Source organism: Brienomyrus brachyistius, chromosome 13, assembly GCF_023856365.1.
Source record: "Brienomyrus brachyistius isolate T26 chromosome 13, BBRACH_0.4, whole genome shotgun sequence".
Lineage (NCBI taxonomy): Eukaryota > Metazoa > Chordata > Actinopteri > Osteoglossiformes > Mormyridae > Brienomyrus > Brienomyrus brachyistius.
The window spans coordinates 17,222,753-17,240,547 of record NC_064545.1 but is presented as its reverse complement, the minus strand read 5'-3'; the positions used below and the strand labels follow the sequence as shown (position 1 = coordinate 17,240,547).

The following is a 17,795-nucleotide window of genomic DNA, read 5'->3' as shown; positions in this document are numbered from 1 at the left end:
GCAGTGGGAATGTGATCATAATGGGGGCAGGCACTGTGTGTACGTACCACCTCCAGATGCCCAAAGAAGTGAAATCAGCATCTCTGTGACCTCCCCTCAACAGAAATTGTATGTTGTATTGTATATGAGTTCCACACAGCTGTATTTTATCACAGGACATGTTGAAAACCTTCTTATTAGATGGGGTGGGGGGATGTATAATGTGGAATGGCCACATTCAAACTGATAAACAATTTTGAGGTAGTTTCACAAGGGTCAAATGTCCTCCCTTTGTTATCAGATCTAAACGTCATTGATCATTTACGAGAAGTTCACCTCCATCCCTTAGAACCAAATCGCGTTTTTAGCATTATATATACCTTTTCTACGCAACGAAACTATCTATGTTATAAAGGTTTTTTTAGGAATTGACTATAAAATTGGAAAGTTGTGTAAATGTAATGAATTCCTCTGATGCATACTATCAATAAATGGGGGACGTCCTGCTGAATCGAAGCGTAACGCAATCTCGTCGCCCAGTTGGTCAGTCTTGTTTGAGCCTCCCGGGCCGCCGTAGCGGATCTGTTCTGTTTGAACCTCCCGGGCCGCCGTAGTGGATCCGCCTCTTAGCTTCGTTGTGTACAGCTTATGTGTACAACAGTGACAGATCGCAAGTGTTGGATCTGCGTAGCAGCTCGTCCCGGCTTACTGACTACCCCGAAACAATGCGGATCTGACCATGGTCAAAATAATACCCTGACTCACAGGCCACTGAACGGGGGTGAAACACGTCTCCTGGCTGCAATGGACGCTGGCGACCATAAGGTATACGGGGTTATATAATGTACTGGCGGCTTATTAACGCAGGCCTGCTTAAGAGGAGATTCGGAGTAGGTATGTGGTGTTATTTAATTTGCAGACGACACCCAGATGTATGTGACCATGCCGTTTCGGGCAGTATGCAGGGCCTTTTAATACACGGCGGTTTGGTTGGCTGTCTCAGTTCGCGTACGGAGAAACGCCGCCTGCAACTTCATAATGTCTGAAGTCTCACTCAACCATGTAAGAATATGCTGCATTAGTCCCATCATTAGTCCCTGCTTAAATATCTGCATAGTATTTTTTTGTCTAATGTAACGGGGCTGTTAAATGATGTCCAGTCCCTGAAGTCACACGAACGTTACGAATGACATGACGTGTCTGCCGCTCTTAGTTATCTTATGAGTCTTAGTGTTTTATGGTGTCATGCGTTTTTTTCCCTCCAGTCTTAAAATAGGTAACGCTTAAATAGAAATCTGTTTGGTGGCAAAGTGCAGCTGATAACAGTGACTTCCCCTGCTGTCTTACTTGTTGAGCCGCATAAGTACTGCTCGTCTGACTGGTTTTACTTCATGCATTCAATTCCTTGGGCACGTTTGCCTTGCTCGGGCTGTTTCAGCCCTGCCACCCCAGTTACGGTAACCGATACTTGGCTTTTCCCAACTCTGCATGTTTAACTGCATTTTGTGTCTTTTGTATGGATGATCGATAACAAGCAGAGGTATCTCAAAATATTCTGTTGAGGATTTCATATTTGGTGGTTTGTCCCACTGCATTTTTAGAGTACCAGGTTTTTATCCTGTCTTTCATCCTTACTGCCCGAGCTTTATAAACTTTTTTACATATGAATAGGGGGTAATAGGGATCTTTGCGGTTCATCTGCGAGTAAGCAGCCAAGACAGACACGGGAAGACGATACTCATGCTTCTGTGACTGATATCTTATATGGGTTCATCTTTGTACATAGTTTTAATGGTGATTTAAAAAAATCAGCAGCTCACAGGTTGATGCTTGGGATGTCTGGGCTGGTTACAGGACAGTGGCTCGTCACCTTGGCCAGCCCACCAGTCCCACTGGCTTGCTTGTGTATCCCACGGTTAGACTCTAAAGAGGGTGAGAGGGCTGCAGCAGGCTTGGCCGGGTGTCTCCCCCCGACTGTCCTTATGATCTATTTTTTCCCTAAGGTGGGGGCGTTTTCCTCCCCTATTTATGCAGGGTGTAGTTATACACTGTGCTACTCAACGCTGCTTTTTTTGTTTAGTGTTTTAGTGTCTGGTTGCTTTTTAAAGCACTTTGTGTACAGACAATAGCCTTTCTTTTCATTGTATTTCAACAATTGTCCGTGGTCGAAATAGCCACTATTGTTCACATTTCACTAGCGGCGTTGTTAGACAGGCCCCCCACCCCCCATTACCAGTATGATTTTTGAAAGCCGAGTGTGAGATTTTACTGGGGCTCAGGATGTTTGGGTGCTGGAGGTGCCTTCAGCTCCCTGCAGCCTTATTGTGTGGATATCGCAGTACGCAGACAGGCTGCGCTCTAGTCTGCAACTACACCAGTGTTTACCTAAGTGCTGTGTAGACCTGCCAGTTGCCAGTAATCAGATTTATTCAGTCAACAGAGCTCAGTTTTCAGTTTCCATTCCAGTTGCAGGAGAGATTAATGCGTTGTAGAATTTAAGCTGTCAGCATGCAAGTGTTTTCTTACTGATCAAAAAAAAAAAAAAAATATATATATATATATATGCATCTGTTTGTCAAGTTTTGTAACCCCTCATACAAAATAATAAAAAAAATAATAAAGGGAACTTCCACAAAACCTAGATGATAAAAAGTTTGATAGAACAGCCCACGAATACGTTGTAGAAGGACCGATGGATAAAGAGATGGATAGAATGCTGCGTCATACTTTTCCAGTTCGGCGAAATTTCCTGTGAATCACCTTAAATGACTCATAATAAAAGAATTTTTTTAAATTTGAAAAATAAAAATAAATTATGCTGTATAAAAAGCAGAATATGCTGTATGGCATATTTAAATAAGCAGGATATGTACACGGTACAGTGTTTTGCTCATGAACAGGCATTACTGCACATGACTGGCAGTACTTCGCGTTGCACACGGTTTTGCACATGATGCGTAGTATTGCACATAACATGTAATCGCATAACAAATATTTCTGTGCCTGAGAGTCACGGTGCGTGGGGGGTGTTTAAAGTGAAACGAGCCTGAGTTTCTGAGGGTTCACTTCTGTGATGGTTCTAGAGAATAAACAGCTTTTGAGTCTGGAGATGTTTTTTTTTATCGCTCTGTAGCGCCTTCTGGAGGGCGAGAGGGTTATGGCAGGTGTGGGTGGTCTCTTCTGGAATGTCTACAGTTTATGAATGCACCGTGGTCTGAAAATGTCTTGTGAAGAGAGGGGATGGCCGGTTATTTTCTGTGTGCTGTCACACACGTCTATTGTCGGTATTATTGGACCTCTTGGGTTTTGATGATCTGTTCTGAGGAACCACTGACCATTAGAACTGAACTGAACTTGAATTGAAGATTTGGCAGAAATTGTTGTACACTGTCAGAAAAGAGTACCAATCTGTGCCCTTTATGGGACAGGTACTCGTTACTGGGGCCGTACCCTCAAGGGTCTGCCAATTGTACCCTAGCTGTAAATAAATGCACCTTTTAAGGTACAGAAATTGAACTTTTTTGTACCATTGTGGTACATTAATGTTTGTACCTTGAGGAATAAAACTGTACCAGGGCTGTACCCTTTTTCCTGACTGTGTAGGCCTTCTGATCCCTGCTTTTGTTCCTGCACGTCAGGATGCCCTTGGGGTCCTCAACTTGCTTCTGATCCTGAACATGAGCTCCTTGTCAAATCAGGGTGATCTGAGGGCCTCCTGAAGGCAGCATGATGCAGAGAGCTACCCTTTTCCCCGAGAGAGCTACCCTTGTCCCCCCCCTCCCCCCAAGCAGGCCGCCATGCTCCATGTATTACCAGGGGAGCATTTCTCAGACAGGCCACCTTGTCCAGTGATGGTCGCTGTTGTGTAAATAACATTCAGACTATTTTAAGAATTTTATGTTTCTTTTTAATTACCAGACTTAGGAATGTTTGTCATTATCCATCCATCCATCCATCCATCCATCCATTTTCCAAACCGCTTATCCTACTGGGTCGTGGGGGGTCCGGAGCCTATCAATGAAGCAATGGGCACGAGGCAGGGAACAACCCTGGATAGGGGGCCAGCCCATCGCAGGGCACATTCACACACCACACACTCACACACCATTCACGCACACATGCACACCTACGGGCAATTTAGCAACTCCAATTAGCCTTAGCATGGTTTTGGACTGTGGGGGGAAACCGGAGTACCTGGAGGAAACCCCACAACGACATGGGGAGAACATGCAAACTCCACACACATGTGACCCAGGCGGAGACTCGATCCGGGGTCCCAGAGGTGTGCGGCAACAGTTATATGACTATTAAATTTGTCTAACTGTAAGACATTTAGCTGTGTGGTATTTTAAAGAGTTGAGCATTTTTTGGCTGTTTTCTTACTTACTTTCCCCTGGAATTAACAGCAGTCTTTCTCAAAGATATGATCCCTCAGCAGCATGTTTACCATGTAAATAGTAAATGGTCTCAGCAGGGATTGTTCCCGTGGGAGTTTGAGTGACACAGCGCTGAGGGGATTCTGTGTTTGTTGTGCGTCTGTCATCCCATCTCGAATGAAGAATCCCCTCGATTCTTATTGCCCCTGAAAATGAACCTTAACCCTCCAAATGAAGATCCCAGCTTCTGTTTGCTGTCCTGATCACAGTATTTCTCCCTTTGCTATAATGTTTGAAAAATTGAAAGAACTTTTTGATCAAGGTGAAATAGTTGGCCTTCATTTACTATTTAGCTAATGCGTTCTGATACCGGCTGTTATTGCTGTTCATGGCTGCTGTTATTGCTGTTCATGGCTGCTGTTATCAGACACAGATTCCTAGTCTGGCATTTATTACCCTGGGTAGACTTTTTGCTTGACACAGTTGGAGAATTAGTTTTGGGAGCCCTGCTGATTATGAACCGTAAGCTTATTGGCTCTGCAGGAGGTTCCTCGGGTGGCAGCAGATGAGGCACCCCGGTGATGTTCTCTCCTTCATGGCCCGCCCTGCGGGGCGTGCCTCTGCGAGGCAGAGAGGCTGGGTCCCACTGGCTTTCAGGAACTGGTGCTTGCACTCCTCTGAGTTGCGAGTAAACATGCGGCTGCCTCACTGCGCCCGCAGTAAACGCAAGCATTTGGGCGGTCACGTTCCTGAAGCGCATGTTTGTGTCTCCATCCACATTGCTTCACGCGACCGTGACTTCTGTGACGCGGTGTTTGGAAATAGAGAGTGGGTATATGGGCCCCAGTGAGGACGCAGTTTCCCTGCAGGTGACTGCAGTGGGGATTCTCCGGCTGTCACCCTACTGTGCTGAGTGTGGTGTTTTTGTTCTTCATAGCCTCTAAATGCTCTGTGGTCTGTCATGCTTTTCCTCCCGCGCAGGCTGTGCAGCTATCGGCTGAGGTGGAGCCCTTCGTGCCAGAGAAGAGGGCCCTGGACCCCAGCCTGGTGGCCATGGGACTGTCCGGCGAGGTGGGCGGGGCTGCCCCTGAGGGTCCGCCCATTCCCAGTTATCTCATCACCTGCTACCCTTTTGTCCAGGAGAACCAGCCCAGCAGGTACGGACCTGGTTCCAGTTTGCTGGGGGAGGGTGTCTCGGTGCTGTGCTCCCTGCTCTCACCGACTTGGTCGCAGGCTCCCTGAGCTCTGTGAAAGGGAGTGTAGCACAGGCAGCGCTTGTTTTGATTGGCCGGACCTGGGTAGGGTGGGTCTGGCTGTGCCAATAACACAGCGGAAATGTCCACTTTGTTTCTGCCAGTCGAAGGGAAGTTTGCAGAGTCGCTGCTCTTTGTAGATACTCCCCGCTTTCTGATCCTCAACTTTGGGCTCAGTGACTGTAGCAGCTGCTTTGGGGGCTGACGAGCGCGGGGGGGGCTTGCAGATATGAGCATGTGGGGTCTGACTCTGATGTGCCTCCCGGCCAGGCCCCTCCCCCTGTATGGTGGCGACAGCAGATGGCTCCAGCCCAGCCCCAGCCACAGCAATCCCTACATGGCCTACCACCTTCTGTCCTCGGGCCAGCCCGCGGTGCCCAGCGACTGCGCTTACTACCACCTGGTGCCTGCTTCCTGCCCCCCGCTGCTGGGCTTCTACCCATCTTTCCCCTCTGGCTATGGCACTGCCCCGATCGCAGCACGTAGTGCTGTCATCACAGACTGTGGCGACCTCCCCTTAGCGCTGGGCCAGGCCATCCCTGCAGCCAATCAGAGGGCAAAGGCCATCTCCCGGGCGACTGCATTACCCAAGGTGAGCGTCAAGATTGTCTCTAAGGGTGACCTTGCGGGAGAACATCGTGACATTTTGGCCTCATCTGCGTCTCTTCGGACTCTAGCAGCAGCCGATGTACCAGCCCCAGAGAGGCAAGAGAGCTCCGAGTCGAGGTGTGGTGGTCCAGAAGGAGGTGCCGACCTTCAGCCAAGACGGTCGGCCCAGAGCCATCATGCTGGTGGACGCTGCTCAGCAAACCGGTAACTGGGAAGGGGGTCTGTCCTGGGGATCCACCACGAAGTCTCCTTTTAATCATGTGTGTTGTTCAGTGGCTGAGGGTGCTGTCAGCATGGCCCGTCTTTTCCAGCACCTGAACTGTCAGTCCGTTAAAGGTTTATTTTTCTTGGGGTGTAATGAATTTTGCTGGAGGGCTTTCTGGGATGGGTGCAGAATCGGTTGGGGCGTGTGCCTGCCCTTCAGAGAAACTCTGAGGTGGCCTCACACACACACACCCTGTGCCGCATTCTCTCCGTACTCACCCAATAACCTTATGAGTTTTACTTTATAGTCTGTTCTGTTGACATTACAGCGCTTCTTATGTTTTGTAGCTCGGTGGGTGACTGGGTTTCCCGCCATATACGCTTTATTTAAGGAAACCATGCAGATGAAACATTTGCGCCGGTTCATTCGTCACTCATTGAAGAATATAGAGTGGTGGGGGTGGAGCAGACGGAGATGGATGTAAAGTCAGTGTCCCCCTCCCCCTGTGCTGCGCTCCTCAGATTTACCACGGGCGGCGGACGGGGCCAGCCCGTCGCTGTGGAAGAGCCGGGCACGGCGGAAGCGGGTGGGGCACCTGGGGTTCCAGCCGTCTGGAGAGCAGGGCGCTAGCGAGGCCGACATTGACAGTGACAGTGGGTACTGCAGTCCCAAGCATGTCCAGGCAGCTGCCGCCTCCCACGGTGCTAAAATGGTACGCCCCCTAGTGTTGGCGACGGCTCTGGCTTGTGTGTAATTAGCGATTGTTAATAGCTAAGGCTAATGTGCGTCTCTTTTCCATTTTTACAGGGAGTGGAGGCTGCAGTGATGACGGGTGAGACTGAAAAATACACTGAAATATGTAGAGGCATCAGTTTTTCTGGCTTTCATTGTCTCACTTCTGTTTTTTCCCATGTTTGTGTTGCTCTGTAGGTGTCAGCTGGCTGGGTGTGGCCTCCCAGAGGCCCTGGGGGGACAGGAATGGTGTCTGTCACAGGGAAGGACAAGTGCCATCTGAACAGAGAGCCTATTCACAGGTAATCCACCTCCAGAGGTCTGCAGCAGCCAGTCCGGAGCAAACACCCTGTACCTCCAGCTTCCAACTTAGAGTGCTTTGACTCCCCCGCATGCAGCACTCCTCCCCTGACTCTCCCCTTGACTCTCCCGCCCGGCGTGCTCCTCCCCTTGACTCTCCCGCCCGGCGTGCTCCTCCCCTTGACTCTCCCGCCCGGCGTGCTCCTCCCCTTGACTCCCCCGCCCCCGGCGTGCTCCTCCCCTTGACTCCCCCGCCCCCGGCGTGCTCCTCCCCTTGACTCCCCCGCGCCCGGCGTGCTCCTCCCCTTGACTCCCCCGCCCCCGGCGTGCTCCTCCCCTTGACTCCCCCGCCCCCGGCGTGCTCCTCCCCTTGACTCCCCCGCCCCCGGCGTGCTCCTCCCCTTGACTCCCCCGCCCCCGGCGTGCTCCTCCCCTTGACTCCCCCGCCCCCGGCGTGCTCCTCCCCTTGACTCCCCCGCCCCCGGCGTGCTCCTCCCCTTGACTCCCCCGCCCCCGGCGTGCTCCTCCCCTTGACTCCCCCGCCCCCGGCGTGCTCCTCCCCTTGACTCCCCCGCCCCCGGCGTGCTCCTCCCCTTGACTCCCCCGCCCCCGGCGTGCTCCTCCCCTTGACTCCCCCGCCCCCGGCGTGCTCCTCCCCTTGACTCCTGTCATCCTCAGCAGGACATCCAAGTGCAGCAGGGGGACCGCAGTGGGAGCAGCGTGGCAGAAAGGGGGTCTGGCCCTCAGAGGAAGCTGCTTTTGGGGACAGAGCCCAGCACAGAGCCCCTCTACTTTGAGGTGAGATCAAAAACATCCCTGAGTTCCCCAGTGGGGGGGGCTGTTCTAGGGGCTAAATGGAGAGCAGAGTGTTCAGCTTGTGGCTCGACAAGATGCAAGATGATGGTTTGTTGCCAGGATGAAGAGGAGTTTCCCGGGCTGATGTCAGGAGGTGGAGGTGGAGGAGGAGGAGGAGTAAGTCCTCCCCGGGGTACCCTTGAGGGTGTCCCGCCCAAGCTCCCCAAGGGCCTGGTGAGAGTCCTGCCTGCAGCTCCGCACATGGCCGGGATATGCTGTCACACCATGGCAGGACCAGAGTCCAGTTTAGCAGTTGCTTCAAGATGTGTTTGGGGTTGATGTCATGGGGGGAGCTGAGGTACGGCCAAAGCGGCCAGCCCTGGGGCGCCGGCCGGGGTGTGGGTCCGGGAAGGCGCTGGTGAAGCCAGCCTGTCTTTTCCTTCAGCTGGACAGTCTTCCAGAGGGCTCGCCCATGAGCATCGTGAAGACGCCCATCCCAATCACCACCTCGGTGCCCAAGCGGGCCAAAAGCCAGAGGAAGAAGGCGCTGGCAGCCGCCCTGGCTACAGCCCAGGAGTACTCGGAGATCAGCTGGGAGCAGAAGAAGCTGCAGGTGGGTGGGCAGGGCCTGGGGAGGGTATCGCCCCCGCTGGCATGTTGGGGTCGTTTATTGAGCTGCCGGGTGTCTGCGTGTGCTGTCATATGTGGGTCTGAGAACAGCGCCTCCATGTCGCCTGCAGGAGGCGCTGTCTAAAGCGGCGGGAAAGAAGAGCAAGACCCCAGTGCAGCTGGATCTGGGAGACATGCTGGCGGCCCTGGAGAAGCAGCAGCAGGCCATGAAGGCTCGGCAGCTGACCAACACCAAGCCCCTGTCCTACACAGGTGCCCACGGCTCTCCGCTCTGTCTCACCATAGCAAAAGCACAAGAAGCCCCGCCCCTCACCTCTCTGGGCCAATGGGGTTGCATTATTTCAGGCTCCAGTAGCTTAATTAGCAATGGACGGTATGGAGTGAGGTTACATTCCTGAGCCTCGGCAGGCAGCACAGCCTGAGGCTGATACCAGGGCAGTGCACGAGTCCCTAATGTGTCAGTAGCGAGCTGCTTCTTTCGAGTGTTCTGTGCTTTACTCTACTCTACTGAACTTTTTCCACCTCTGGTTAGGACTCTGATCGGCAGCACACCTTTACTTAGGGGTGATGCAGTCTACTCCCGATTCGGTTCAATAGATGATCCAGGGCCCACAGCTGAATACACTCGCAATTGATTCAACAAAACAAGACTGAATAACTAAGAGCATACAAGTTGTTTTTTGTTGCAGCTTTTTTCCATAATTCTGCAGACAGTGCAAAATGCAGAAATAAAATCTCAAAGCAAAACTGGGCTTTGGACTGTTGCACCCTTTTGTGTTACCATTAATAAATGGTTTTGTGCCACGGCACATTCTTGCACCCCTACCGTTAAATAAGTCAAATACAACAGTTTGCAAGAGGGCGATCAATTTAAAGCAGATAGCAACTGGTGGTAAGAAACTGAGGCCTGGTTATGCGATGGCAGTAGTTGTCTATCTGGTTAAGTTATTGAACTTTGGTCCATGGTAGTCAAAGGGAGTTACGTTTGGCACTTGCATATCTTGTGCAGTTTCTTAACCTGAATTTCATCAATAAAATACCTTATATCTGAAATAGTGAAACAAGCTATTTAGAATGTTTGAAGCATGATGTCATTCTTGATGATGATGTCATTCTGTCACTCTGACAGTCGGCACGTTGACTGCCCTCCCAGTCAAGGACAGCGGGGGCAAGCTCTCAGGTGCCAGTGCCAGGAACCAAGCCTGCACCCCGCCTCACAACATCCTGGACTCCAGTGCCCCTCGGGTTAAGAGGGGCAAGGAGCGGGAGATCCCCAAGGCAAAGAGGCCCACTGCACTGAAGAAGGTAGGCACTAGGGGGCGGCAGGGAGGCAGAGCAACACTTTAAAAGTCACTATTTTCTGCTCCATTAATGGGTAGCAAGCAATTAGAGTTACATGAGCCGTGTAAGTAATGAATGACAAATAAATTAATAGTAAACGGTAATTAAAACCCAGGGGACATATAGAGCTGAGGAAGCCTTCAGGCGCCCATTAACATGTTGAACGGTCAGGAACATGTGCGTCTGCGTCCACAGGTCATCCTGAAGGAGCGGGAGGGGAAGAAGGAGAAGCCACCTCTGGACTCTGACGTGGCAGGAGCAGAGGAAGAGGAAGAGGAAGATGATGCCTCGCTGTCCTTCACCGAGGATCTGACCCAGGAGCACCTGACCCCAGACGGTGAGTAGGCCAGATGTTCGCTTGATGTTAGCTTGGTCCCAAGGGTGCTCTGACTTGAGTCTTTGCAAATAATGACTTCAGTGAGCTGAAGAGCAGCGTCACAAGGAAAACTAGCCAGTGATCGGCCAGGTTTGATGTGAAAATCTGCTGCTCGAAGCTTCACTGTGATCTTTATTTAGGTAGAGTATAGATTGGGACCCTGATGTGGGTCTCAGTTCAGGGTTCTGCAGTAACCGTTGAGTAAAGTGTTTATCCTGAAGTACTCGAAATGTATGTACAGCCATCTGTTTAAAACAAAAGATCCTTTGAATTAAACTGTCAGTCAGACCCTAGATGATACTCTTATAATGATTTATTGAATCTCTTTTCAGAGCACAGTCTGAGCGTGCCCAGTGAGCCCTCGCTGTCCCCGGCTAGCCAGAACTCTCCGTACAGCATCACGCCCGTGTCCCAGGGCTCTCCAGCCAGCTCTGGCGTAGGGAGTCCCCTCGCTGCCTCCACCATCACCAAAATCCATAGCCGGAGGTTCCGAGAGTGAGTCCCGTCCCGAGCTCTGTCCTCCCTGTGGGTGGTTCCGTTTTCAGTTTTGTCGTAACTTCTGTGCCCTGCAGCGAACACTGACCGTGTTCTTGTCTGCGTGCCTCAGGTACTGCAACCAGGTGCTGAACAAGGAGATCGACGAGAGCGCCACCCTCCTCCTGCAGGAGCTGGTACGCTTCCAAGAGCGTATTTATCAGCGGGACCCCAGCAAGGCCAAATCTAAGCGGCGGCTGGTCATGGGGCTCCGCGAGGTCACCAAGCACATGAAGCTCCTCAAGATCAAGTGTGTCATCATCTCGCCCAACTGTGAGAAGATCCAGGCTAAAGGTGTGGACCAGCCTGGGTGGTGCCAGTGCTCAGCGTCCTGGGCGGGAGTAATGAAGGGGGGGGGGGCCCATTATCTGCAATCTGGAACCAGGAGTCATGGCTGACACCCCTTCCTCTATGAACAGGAGGTCTGGATGAAGCTCTGTACAACGTCATCGCCATGGCCAGGGAACAGGAGATCCCGTTTGTGTTCGCGCTGGGCCGCAAGGCGCTGGGCCGCTGTGTCAACAAGCTGGTCCCTGTCAGCGTGGTGGGCATCTTCAATTTCTCCGGAGCCGAGGTTAGTTGGGGCCTGAATGGCACCTTTCTGGGGCCCACGACAACTGTGTTGGGGCGTGAGAGAGAGACTGCGATCATGAATGTCCCTCAGTGAAATCTGTTCATACTTTCAGCAGAATCCCATGTGGTTTGAATTGTTATAGTTAAACATCTCCCCCCCCCTTTATCAGGGAAAGGTCAATATCAGGGGCAGCAGACAAAAAAATCCAGGGTTATTAAAGTGTTACACGGTCTCTCGTACCTTGTAGCTGCTTTCGGTGGAATGTGCTTCTGGTTTAACTTGTGTTTCTGTGTGCGGTTCGTTCAATACAAGCAGGACTTAACCCTGTACCCTCATCAGTCACGAGCCCGGTTCCTTAACCGCTCTTGCCCTCAGGAGCTCTTCCACAAGCTGGTCTCACTGACGGAGGAGGCCCGTCAAGCCTACCGGGACATGGTGTCTGCACTGGAGCAGGAGCAGGCCGAGGAGGCTCTGAGAAGCGTCAGGAAGCTCCCTCACCACATGGGGCACTCGCGCAATCCCTCGGCTGCCAGCGCCATCTCCTTCTGCAGCGTCATCTCCGAGCCCATATCTGAGGTCAACGAGCAGGAGTACGGTAAGGCCTGTGTCCTCCTTCCGAAAGGAAGTCCTCGTAGGACATGAACCCGCAGCTTTGTGGTTATAAGCAGCGTGGGAAATTAAGCTTTCTCACTCGCCTGAGGTGGGAAATTTAGACAAAGGTCACGGGCAAAATACTGAACACTTACCTGCTGACTAGTATATAAAAAAAAAATCACGTGTCAGAATACAACAAAAACCGCATTACGGAGTGTATTCATCTCTTGGCACAGGTACGTACCTTAAAGGGCCAGCCCCTCCAAGAACTGAAAAAAGATGTTTTAAAGGGGCTTTAGTGACCTATCCATCTAGGCTGTTCTGCTGGGACTTGCCTAGTTTTGGAGAAACCGGCTGTAGAAATGTCACTCATCTCTCGAATATGAGTGAATGTCATTCGTTCTGTGGTGATTAAAACGCCAAAAGGACACATTTCAGAAATTCAGACTGGTGTGTGGAGTTTGGTGCTGTAGAAGGAAACAGTTCATACGTTAAACTGCTCACTACAAAGTCTGTGGATTATCTTCAATAACCAGCTTATCATTTTTGGTAAGAGACATTGCTGTTGAATTGTTCAAGATGTTTCAAATCACCTGCAAAACTAGGCAACTCCCAGCAGAACAGCCTAGATGGACTGATCACTAAAGCCCCCCCCTAAGACATATCTTTTTCAATTTTGGGGTGAACTGCCCCTTTAAGTTTAAAAAATACTTAAAAAAAATTCTAAGGTGATGATGTGTTCAAGGTCATCTCTGTCAATCCCAGTTTCAGACTCGGTTTGATTGACCAACTTGAAAATTACATCGTGGAGTAGTGAAAATTTCCTTTTTTTTTTTTTGGATAGCAAACATTCCACCCCTAGTTATCAGTGTTACTCAGATGCTGCCCAAAGCGCCATGGTGTTTTGTAGGCTTACGTTGTTGTCTTAAGACCTCTTCAGTCCTGTGCTTAAATTATTTTGCGCCAGTTTCAGCCCCTCATCAGCCAATCATTGTGGTTCTTCATTGTCCCTTAGAGACAAACTGGAGGAACATGGTGGAGTTGTCAGATGTCCAGGAGCCGGCCGAGGGCGGCGCTGAAAAAGAGCCAGGCAGCAGGCCGGCCCAAACTGCTGCGGCGGGGCAGTCCAGGAACGTGGGGCTCGCGGCCGAGAGGGAGGAGGGCCGCCTGGACGACTCGCTGGAATGCGCCTCGCAGCACTCGCAGCACTGCACAGAGACCGGCTCCCTCGACGGCAGTGGGAGGGACCCACACAGCTCCTCCATCACCAGCACAGCCAGCACGCTAGTGCCCGGAATGTTGGAGGAGGGTGAGGAGGAGGAAGAAGAGGAGGAGGAAGAGGAGGACTATACCCACAGAGCTGTCTCGCTGGAGGTGCCGCCCCTGAGCAGCCGGATTGAGTCGTGGGTCTCAGAGACCCTGGAGAACCTGCAGTTACAAGAGATCCAGAATAGCAGTGAGGATGAACAGGCAGTGGTGGGAGAAGGTGTACCCAGTGAGGAAGAGCTGGATGCGGTGGAGCTTAGCGAACCCATGCTGGACTATGAAGAGCAACAGCTAGATGCCAAGGGCGGCTCACTTTGACAGACCGCACTCCGCCTCTTCCCTGTCTAACCCAAAACCAGCACCCCCCACCCCCACACCCACTCATAGCATGTGAGTTAATGAGACAGCCTGCCTGGTACAGGAATGGGCTGCATTACCTCAGGAAGTTCTCCTGAACTATCTCCATCAACACAGTGGCCACGGTCTCAAATTGTTAGCAATTTTGGAACTATAATCGGTTCTGAAAACGTATTAAATTATTGTATAAATAAGTTTGAGAAGTTCAAAATTCTTTAAAGAAGTTCTTAACTGCTTATCTCCGCACCTACTAAATTGGACCATATGGATCACTAAACCAAGGCTGTTCTATTTTCCGGTGGGAGTTGGACGGTTTTGAGCCCTGTGTCTTCCGGGATTCTGCCTGTTTGATTTACCGTTATATGTGTATCAGTGGACTGACAGTACATGGCACTGTGCTGAAAATGAAGGAAATGTAAATCCAGACCTGTTTCGGTTTGGAGCTCATTTATCACAACAACCTGCAATGAACCTGCACTCATTTTTGCACAAGATACATAAATGTCAAATACAGATGATTGATGCTAACAGATTGCCTGCACATATGACCCATATAACAGGTGTAGGTAATCAAATGTAAGGAAACAGATATTCCATTTAGTTTTATAGGAGTTATGATGTCACAGTCACAGAAATGAACTTTTAAGTACAAAACATTTTCATGTGTTACTAACTTATAATAAAATGAAACTAATATTTCTACAGATTATTTTGAAGATTGTCAAGGATAACATGTACCAGTGCAATTTTAAATGTCTTGAGCAGATTTAGTGGCACGATTTTGCTGCAATTGTTGTTTTTTTGATACAACTTTTATATCTGTTTTTCTCAAAGGGTAAGACACAAAAAAAGGAATCCAAGCTGGTCTTTGGCTTAGAAAATAATTCAGATGGTCATTAGTGTGCTGTAAGAGTGTTACATTAATTGACATTTTTCTGTTTTTATTCTGCATTTTAGATAATTCTGAGATACCTAGCAGAGCATGCAGACTTGAAGAGTATGTTAAATGTTGTGTTCTGGTGACAGCCTTAGGAACCATAATTTAAACAACTAGGACTTCAGAAAATTCATTTGGCTTTTTTCCCCATTAATTTCATGTATTTAGTTTTGAATGAAGGCAAATTGACTTTTGAATATCCTTGAACTTTGGAAAGGTATATGTATGTGCACTGTTCTGAGCCTCTGGAAAAATACTAGCAGTTTGTGTCACCAGGACAAAATGCTCTAACCCTTCTTAGCATGTAAGGCAAGATTTATACGCTCACACTTTTTCTTTTGCTCTTTTGGGACCAATCAAGGCACCAATCAAGGGACCAATCAAAGGACCAATCAAGGGACCTGTAACATTAACGTTAAAAAGCTGACTGGGTTTTCTCCAAGGCGCACTTTAAATTTATAGATTTTAAAGCCAGTCTGAATTTTACACATCTGAATAACGTGATAATAAGCAGCATGATGACAGCATGTTACTGAGGTATATCTAAACTGAATTGTCTCCCTTTTTATACTAATGGTACTGTACCTGTGTGTGAAAAATATTCCTGGCGTTACTGTATTTTATTAATGTTTACCCAGTAATAATCGAGAAGGCACCATTTGCACAATGTAAATACTACTCACGTTCTTACTTGTACCTAATGTGAAACCCGAGCTGTATGAAGAACTCTTAAGCATATTGCTTTTCTTTATATTACATTTAAGCGTGTCCCTTTAAACTGACTCACAGTAATTACTTACAAAAAAAAAACATTGATTTTGAAATATAAAGCCAGTCAGGAGGCGTTCTACTGAGATAAAATGAAACTTTAATTTAATTTTTAAATGTAATTTAATTTTTATGAAATTGTAATGTTTAAATTGAGTCTTTTTTTAATTACACTTTAATTGAACATAGTTGTAAGATTGTCTTCATATATAAGGAAATATTTAGGAAAAATGTCTGCTTCTGCTTTTGGATGATGTATTTCAAAATAATTTTGTAAGGACTGGAGCTTCCAGAGTGATTTTCATGCCATAACTTTTTTCCTTTAGAAACTGGTTCAAGTATTTTAACAGAATTGATATTTAAAAATCCTTCCATCCATCCACTAACCCTACTGCGGGTGGCAGGGGGCTTGCAGCCTCTACCAGGCAGCATAAGGCACAAGGCTGGACTACACGGTGGACGGCATGCCCCCCCCCCAACACAGGGCACATGAGTACACAGTCTTATGCTTTGAGCAACTTAGAGATGCCCCCACCAGACACACAGGTGGAATCAAAAACCCCCCAGTTTTATACGTGTGAATTTTATGCTACCGTTCAGAGCCAATGTGCTGGCTTGATAGTCATTCTTAGTAAAATCACTTTTCACTGAGTGATTATGTATGTGATTCCCTGTCATTTCTGCAATAACGTTTTTAAGCATAATAGAATTGACAGTTAACTTACAAAAGGCTTTTCCTGGGGGCTTACTGGCTTGTTTGGACTTCTTAATTTAAACTGTTCTGTTATAAAGAGAGGTTATTGTAAATCATGCATTTTTTTCTGAAATTAAAAGTCTTTTTCTTTCACTTTGTATGTTTGCTTGGTATTTTTCACACATGAGAATTATAGAGTGCTCATAATTGTGCCTGAAGGATTGTCATTGGCTTCCCTTTTGGGGGGGTAGTCACCCGAAAAGGGAATTATTAACTTTAATAATGTAAGGTAAGCAAGGAGCACAGACAGTAGGAAATGGCAAAGCTTCAGTACACAAGTTGTAAAGGGGTGTTGCTGGTGTTTTGCATGTGACTGAAGGAGGGAAAGTGAGTCTATTTAGGATCTACAAATGAGTGGGCAGGTGGGCAATTTCTGGCTGGAGTGAACATTTGAGAGGTTGAATCTGAACACCTGCTGTACCGATGGATTTATATCAGTTCGGTTATCTAGCATATGCTCTCTGCCAATGGGGGGGGGGGGGGGGGGGGTCTGCCTTAGCATCAGGTGACAGGGCAGACAAAGGACCAAGCTCCGCCCCTTTACACAAAGCCAAGGCCCTTGTGCTGGTGACATCAAAGCCACCTGTCCCAGACACAGCTTAATCCAACAGAGTTCAGTTAAGGTCCATCAGAGGGCGTTTCTATAAAACAGGAACGCCCTCAAAGTGACGTTGGTATTTGGAAACAAAGCACTGGAGAACCTCAGTGAATGCAATGTTTGAATGTAACTTTTATGTGTTTTTCCTTAAGCCTTAATGTCATCAGAACAAACAACAGACGATTGTGCGCTGTTTGTCAAAGTCAACAAGCTGTAATGCGAAAGCTGTGCAGCAGTATCGTTAATGAGGCAACACCATGGACAAATGTTGTTTGTTTTATGGATGTACTGAAAAACTTCCCCGGCAAAATTTGTTACCAGGTGTGAGCTATGACGTTCGTGTTAAGAGTCTGGCGTAAGAACCAATGAAAACGACGAGGGGCGTTCCTGTTTCCTTCTAGCTTACTCGTTTCATTAAGAAGTCCACGCGTCAGTCTCAGCATGAAAAACCGTTACTGCACTTATTAAATCAGTCATTAATAGAAATACGTCATAGGTCTAAAAGAGGACACACATCCATAACGTGCTACTTAATGCATTTCAATTCTTATGTTAAAAGATCTTTGCAGCCCGCACATCTATATCGTTTAAAATCAGTGTTATTTATATACTATTATGCATGCTAATACGATGTTGGGTTACTTTACAAGGCTGGAATAGGGGAATTAACAGTATTGCATTTCAGGGACAGGCCAACCCACCAATCACGGCACGCGGTCCTTCCCGCGGCGCGAGGCGCCATCTTTCAAACCTACAGCACGGCAGCTGCTTCTCTTGGATCCTCCCTCTTCCTGGTTTAAGAGCTAAGGCCCGCCTT

The 17,795-nt window shown here is 48.7% G+C and overlaps 1 protein-coding gene across 3 annotated transcripts; it reads left to right on the top strand.

The window, feature by feature from the left end:
* Positions 1-589: 589 nt before the first annotated feature.
* On the top strand, positions 590-16,473 carry LOC125706175 (selenocysteine insertion sequence-binding protein 2-like). Of its 3 annotated transcripts, none has more exons than XM_048972744.1 (18): positions 590-804; positions 5,337-5,512; positions 5,879-6,200; positions 6,289-6,421; positions 6,944-7,134; positions 7,230-7,254; positions 7,353-7,456; positions 8,133-8,252; positions 8,370-8,483; positions 8,695-8,862; positions 8,990-9,131; positions 10,009-10,184; positions 10,416-10,557; positions 10,929-11,091; positions 11,204-11,424; positions 11,550-11,704; positions 12,080-12,299; positions 13,314-16,473. In XM_048972744.1, the coding sequence occupies exons 1-18, from the start codon at positions 628-630 to the stop codon at positions 13,880-13,882; spliced, it is 3,318 nt and encodes a 1,105-aa protein (XP_048828701.1). In that variant the 5' UTR covers positions 590-627; the 3' UTR covers positions 13,883-16,473. The 3 variants fall into 3 exon arrangements, with proteins under 3 accessions (XP_048828701.1, XP_048828700.1, XP_048828699.1); XM_048972743.1 differs by having other exon boundaries at positions 591-804; positions 6,286-6,421; positions 8,136-8,252; XM_048972742.1 differs by having other exon boundaries at positions 591-804; positions 6,286-6,421.
* The last annotated feature ends 1,322 nt before the right edge of the window (positions 16,474-17,795 follow it).